General features: G+C 52.3%; 1 protein-coding gene across 1 annotated transcript in view; it reads right to left on the reverse strand.

Annotated features, from left to right (window-relative positions):
• Positions 1 to 613: 613 nt before the first annotated feature.
• The window catches only part of PLCXD1 (phosphatidylinositol specific phospholipase C X domain containing 1), an 18,235-nt gene continuing 12,063 nt past the window's right edge, over positions 614 to 6,785 (reverse strand). Inside the window, exons 5-7 of the mRNA XM_004385217.2 lie at positions 5,108 to 5,277; positions 3,282 to 3,476; positions 614 to 3,143 (exon numbers count right to left, since the gene is read on the reverse strand). Coding sequence (XP_004385274.1) covers positions 2,910 to 3,143; positions 3,282 to 3,476; positions 5,108 to 5,277 — 599 coding nt within the window. The 3' untranslated portion in view covers positions 614 to 2,909. The remainder of the gene's footprint in view (positions 3,144 to 3,281; positions 3,477 to 5,107; positions 5,278 to 6,785) is intronic.

Genomic DNA, 6,785 nt, shown 5'->3' on the forward strand with positions numbered 1-6,785 from the left:
TTTAGAAGGCTAGAAGTCAGAATTCAGAGCACTGACTCTGGGGGAAGTCTTTCTCTCTGTCGGTTCTGGAGGAAGGTCCTTATCTCTTCAGCTTCTGCTTCCTGGTTCCTTGGAGATCTCCACGTGGCTTGGCATCTCTCTTCCCCCATCTCTGCTTCTCTCACTTGCTTGTTTAATCTCTTTTATATCTCAAAAGAGACTGACTCACAACGCAGGCTACACTAATCCTGCATCATTCACATAACAAAGACAACCCATTCCCAAGTGGGATTACCACCACGGCATAGAGACTAGGATTTACAACACATATTTTGCGGGGGCACAATTCAATCCATAACACCCCCCCCCCCAGTTCCACGCTCTGGCCATACCCACAGGAGCCCAGGGCCATGAGGGCAAACCCGTGTGGGTGGGAGGGTTCACACGGGAAGACCCCACAGGTGCCCCCAACACGAGTCTGTCATGGGGAGGATGAGGTCATTTTGAAAGACAACCCAAGACATGACCGTGGACAGCCCGTCGCTCACTCGGCAGCATTTATTGAGAGTTAACGAGAAGGGGGCTAGGCCTGTAGAGGCCACCTGTAGGTGGACAAGAGGTGGTGCCTCTTCCAGGGCCGCGGCCCAGGCAGGTGACCAGGAGGCCATGCCCTGCCAGAGGGATATTTCCCCTTAGGATAACACATCCCCCCAAATACAAAAGTCTCGAAAGTTCATCTTGAATGTTAAATACAGAACCTCTGCTTAATGTCCCCATGGAACAGCTTAAAATACTTAAGAGATTCAAAAATATGATTCACTTCTTGAATTTGTATCACAAAAATAAACTTAAGAGGAAGAAGGCACGATCTGATTTCTTTTAAACCCCCTATGACCTGCAAAAAGTATCAAATGACCTAACGTTTTCTAATGATCCTTCCTGGGTTTTACAATGAAGCTTCCTGTGTTGTAATAAAAACCTATACACATATCTGACTTTGATTTCCTTTAATTATTCTGTAGAATTGAATGATGCATGTTGGATAGTTCCTGATGCAGATCTGGGGTAATTGTGATACAGGTTCAGAGGTAAATGATGGTCATTAAGTCACAGACTTCTCGTTAAAACATGTTTCTTCATCTTCGACTTGTTCTTCCTGAGCATCGAGTTCATTTCTTCTGGGGAGCCTGACCCAGCAGAGTCACGGGTCTGAGATAGCTAGTGGGATATGGTCCCCAAGTTTGTCTTTCTGGATTCCAGGTACTTTCATTTAAGGGATCAAAGACAAAAACAGATTCTCTTTTGGAAAATGACTAATTGAATTGCAAAGAGAATTCATTCCAACATGGATTGAATAGTCATTTTTAATACTCTCCTAAGAAAACCTAATGTCTAATGTGCTTCCACTATACGAGGAATATTCCAGAACATGAGCCATAGAAGAGTTCCCAGCTCCTGTCTTCAGAAGGAAGTGAGATAGGAATGATGATCAGTGTCCACTACTTGGCCAAAAACTTAAATTACTGATTCTAAAATCTACATGTAGAAAATGAGGTATTTCTGGGATCTTTTTTAGTTTTTGAAACCTGAACCCCTGATGTCAGAAAACAGAGCAAAACCTCCTTGGAAAATGGCCAGTCTGCCACAAGCCCTTGAGACAAAAGGAGGGAAAGAAAGTTGGAAAACTGACAAACACCAAGCTGTGGCCTTGGGAGGAAGGAGAGAATCACAGGTGCAGTGAAGAGAGCAAAAATATGAGAGTCAGGACAAGAGGTTTGAGTTTCAGTCCGCACCAGAGGGAGCAATGCAGCCACTGCACCTGGGCCTGGAACGACTGGGCAGAGAAAGGAGGAAGGTCAGGGAACCTTGTCTGAAGTGGCTAGGTGAGAGAGAAGACTGGGGAGAGTCCAAGGGGCAGTTGTGAGGACGAGAAACGACTTGGAACAGCAAGGTCACAGCATGGGCTTGGAGCAGGGCTCGTTATATGTGTGTTCTACCTGCTCCACCCGTGTTCTTACCCCAGGGAAGACATGAGCAGTGTCCAAGGGACAGTCATGAGGACGAGAAAACAACTTGTAACAGCAAGGTCACAGCAAGGGCTTGGAGCAGGGCCCGTTATACACGTGTTATACCTGTGTTACACCTGCTCCACCTGTGTTCTTACCCCAGTAAAGAAAACATTACAGAGAGAGGCCCCCGGGAAGTGTGAGGGAAACACATACTCAATGCCGTTCTCTGTAACACTGCCAGTCATTTCCGTGTTTGTAATAAACTCCTTGAACATTCCATTAAATTCATTCCTGTTAACACTTGGAAAAACTGAACTAAAACCAGCAAGCTGCTAGGAAGCCTGCTGGACTGAGAAAAAGGGAACAGTCCTTGATTTCGTTGGAATTATTATTCTTTGTTGTTTTTTTATTTTCTCAGTAGGATTCCAGCGCTCTCAGTCCTATCCAACCAGCATAATAATCTTGAGCACTGAGCATGTTAGCAGGCCCTTGGAGCTACCCAAATGGTATGCTGATGCTCTCAAAGCCACTCAAAAGAGGTCGCCTGATGAGCCCCTCTCCTCAGTAACGGCAGCACAGACGGGATGAACCCCAGAAGGACAGAACCCCACACTACAGGTCCTTCTTCCTTCCAAGATGCTGTTGTATCATCTTTAATCATCCGCATATATACTAATTCCATCCCAGTGCAGAAACTCGGACCACTGCCAGTGTAAGGCTCCATGCAAGGGAGGCAGGAGGAGGCTGAGCAGACCCCACAAAGACCCCACAGGACCCCGGTTGTCCTTGCTGGCTTTTGGTCACAAAAATGGTGCCAAACTTGTAGGACTGAGGGTCGCCCTCGGAGCTGCTGTGTACTGGACTCCACAGAGGGCCTCGGTGACTGACGGTCACCACGTACTGGACACACGAAGCAGCAGGTCAGAACCTCAGCAGCTTGTCATTGAGCCGAATGACGTTGCTGACAAAATCGTCTGCACCGATGAAGTCGCCCGCGATGATGTTCGTGCAGCGGGAGCCGGGCCCCGGGCACTGCTCTCGGACCCAGGCTTCCAGGCACGGGAGTCTGGGCAATGTCATCGTCTGCAGGGACTCAGAGAGGTGCGTGAGCAGGTACACCAGGTTCTCCGTGAGGTTGATGCCCGCCACAAACAGCTGGTCTGGAACAGTGAGAGGCAGAGGGAGAGAGGCTGCGTTTCTTATACTCCACGGCCCGCCGAGTCCTTCCTCCTGCCTCTCTCCCCAGTTTCCCATCTTTCTCGATTTCCGAACAGAGACTACAGCACACAACACACGTGACCCACCTGGGCGCCCGACGCTCTTCTTGAACTCCAGGTACTGGATGAGGTCGCTGGTCTTCACCTTGTTCCCCCACCAGTACGGGATGCCTGGCCACAGCTCCCTGTGTCTGCTCACGGAGCCCTCGTCCTCATAGGAGACGACCACCTGGTGGCCACACGCCCACAGCTGCCGCAGCGTGGGCACCTCCTGGAGGGCAGCGGTGTTAGGGGCGCGGGGGCGGGAAGACGGGGGTTTGGGAGCGGGAAGGTGGGGGGACAGGTGGCGGGAAGGCGGGAGCGGGAAGGTGGGGGAGATGGGAGCAGGAAGGTGGGGTGCTGCCTCAGACACCAACCCCACTTCACCAAGTCCTGAAGGTACCAGCACATCGGTAAACCTGCACAGCCCCCAGCCCGCGTGACTCATTTTGAGAGAGCACCGCTGAGGGCGGGAACAGAGCCTGTGGGCTCTGAAAGGGGTGAGTCACGCTTCCACGCCTCCAGCCCTCCACTAGTAACCTCAGTCCACTATCAAAGATCTTGGTTGAGCTACCGATTGGTGCATCCCAAACTGCGGAGTCCCTGGTGGTGCAAACGGTGAACTCGCTCACCTGCTAACCAAAAGCTTGGAGGTTCGAGTCCACCCAGAAGTGCCTTGGAAGAAAAGCCTGGCAATCTACTTACAAAAAACCAGCCATTGTAAACCCTGTGCAGCACCGTTCTACTCTGACACGCGCCGGGTCACCAGGAGTCAGAGTCAACACGTTGGCTACTGGTTTGTTTCCCTCTGCTGGGAGCATTAAGCAACTAGATCTCACCATCTCTCACAGCCGTGCTCTCTGCTCTCTCAGCACGCAGACACTAGGACTGGGTTTCTCTTTGTTAGTCGTATAGGATGCAACTGGACAAGGGCCAGGTATACAAGGTCTGAAGTTGATTAACACAACCTCAACCAAGTGTGAGCATGGACTTAACTCGTCAGGCTTCCCAGAGATCAAATGGAGTCCCTGGGGGTGCAAACAGTGAACGTGCTCGTCTGTTAACCAAAAGGTTGGAGGCTCGAGTCCACCCAGAAGTGCCTCGGAAGAAAAGCCTGGCAATCTACTTACAAAAAATTAGCCACTGAAAACCCTGTGGAGTATAGTTCTACTCTGATACATGTGGGGTCATCATGAGTCGGGGGTGACTCTGGTACTGGTAGATATCAAGTAAGGACAATGTCATCAGCACCAACAGAACAGAGAATGTACTCCAGACACGTGGTCCCCCGTGGGTGGGTGTGAAGCACCAAATTGCTGAGCTGATTTCTAACAAGCCTTCCAAACCAAAAACCAAACCCACTGCCATCGAGTCAGTTCCGACTCGTGGCGGCCCTGTGTGTTACAGGGTAGAACTGTGCTCCATAGGGTTTTCTTGACTGTAATCTTTACCAAAGTAGGTTGCCAGGTCTTTCTTCCTCGACAGCACTGGGGGTTCGATCCTCAACTGTTAGGTTAGTTAATTGAGTGCTGAACCTTTTGTGCCACCAGGGCCCTCAACAAGCCCTAAGGGTAACCCAGAGTGTGAATGTGCAGCCCTTCCACTCATCCATATGGTTCCGTCCGCCTGTGTCAACAGGAATTTTCCAAATACGGGGTCAGCCTCCAGTCACATGGTGGATGTGAAAATGGCCCGTGCCAGGCCAGCCCAGTGCCCCTCTTCATGGGGGAACCCAGAAGACCCGTTCACCTCCCTGACCGCCAGGGATGAATGCGGTCACCCCACAGGAGACTGCTGGCATCCCAGTAAATCCCCGCCACCTTCTCGCCCAATGTGGGAGAAGCAAGCTGCACCCCGGCTCACCCCACGGGGGCACAGCATGTCCCCGAAGATGATCTTGATGCAGGACACCAGGTACTCGTGCAGGTCCTCTGTCATCCCCTCGAAGTTCCTGCAGGCCAGGATGACCACCTCCTGGGGGTGGTTCTTCAGCCACTCGGAGATCTCAGTCAGCGTGTCCTGGGGCAGGGCGGGGCGGGGGGATTGGGGGCGGGGGTGGTGAGAGGTTCCCGAAAGGCAAGGGAGTACACCCACACCCACAGGGGCCTCCACAGCAAGCTGCACTCACTCATTCCAAGTTCACTCACAGACATGTCCACTCCTGACGACAGACAGGTAAATAAAATATTGGGGTCGGGGGGGGCCTGTGGAAGGCACAGCGGTGCAGCAGTAACGACCATGCAAACCTACAGCGGCTCTGGGTGCGGGGGCGGAGAGTGGGGAGGAGGTTCTGGGGGGAAGGAGTACGTGTGTATGTGTGTGTGTGTGCACCTGTGTGCATGTGTGTGTGCATATATGTATGGGTATATACACATACATGTGTGTATTGTGTGCATGGGTAGACATGCATATGTGTGTATAGGTACACGTGCATGTGTTTGCATGCATGTCTGCACGTGTGGGCACATGTACGTGCATGTGGGTGCATATGCATGTGTGTGAGTGGTGCACGTGGGTGAGTGCATGTGTAGATGTATAAGTGCCTGTGTATTCATGCATTTGTGTGTGTGTTAGTGTATTGTGTGCACGTGTGCGTGCATGTGTGCACGCATATACATGTGTGTGCTGCATACACATGTGTGCATCTGTGCATATGTATGCATGCATTGTGTGTGTTCATGTGTGGGCATGTGTGTGCGGCATTTGTGTGTACATGCACGTGCCCCCCAGATAGAGGATGTGGTCCTTGCAACGCTGTGGGCTCTGGAACCTCAGGGCACTGTGGGGCCAGCCAGCAGCAGGGGCAGGAGTGAGGCTCTAGGAGCGGTGCCCCCGGGTCCCGAGGGTCAGTGGGGCCTGTGGAGGATGCAAGGAGCACGGGTAGGTTTTAAGCAGCATGGTAACTCAGTCATATTGAGATTGTAGAAACAGCCCTCGGGCAGCTGGGCAGAGAATGGGCTGGAGAAAGCCTGAATTAGAGGCAGGTAGATGAACCAGGACCCCGGGCTGGGAAGCCCAAGAGGCACCTGGGAAACCGCGTGTGAATGGCAAGCTCCAGCGTCTGCATGGCGGGGAGGGCTGGAGGGAGGTGAAGCCGGGGAGAGTGGCCTGGTGGGCAGCAAGGGACAGGGCCATGGTCATCATCCCCAACCCTGCCATGGTGATGGGACGGGTGCTGTATGTGAGTCCATACGTGTCAGCGTCCTCGGAAGGGCATCAATGCCAAAACCAGCACTCATTGCTGAAAACACGCCGGCTCTGCGTGCACCTCCTCCACTCACTGCCTCACCTCTGTGGGGTATGTGTGCGTGTGGCTCTGCACAGACACAAAAACACCTGCACACACACCATGCATGCACATTCATGCACATAGCGCGCACACACACACACACACACACACACACACACACACACACGACATTTTCCTGTTTCTGCATAGAGCCAGCCTTGCCACAGAGGGTTACCGTCCCACTGGCCCCCGGGGGACCTCCCCGCTCTGCGACAACCTTGCTCAGTGTTTGGTCTGACAGCCACGTCCTCG

The sequence above is a fragment of the Trichechus manatus genome, unplaced genomic scaffold (assembly GCF_000243295.1).
Source record: "Trichechus manatus latirostris isolate Lorelei unplaced genomic scaffold, TriManLat1.0 scaffold00134, whole genome shotgun sequence".
In the NCBI taxonomy this organism is placed as follows: domain Eukaryota; kingdom Metazoa; phylum Chordata; class Mammalia; order Sirenia; family Trichechidae; genus Trichechus; species Trichechus manatus.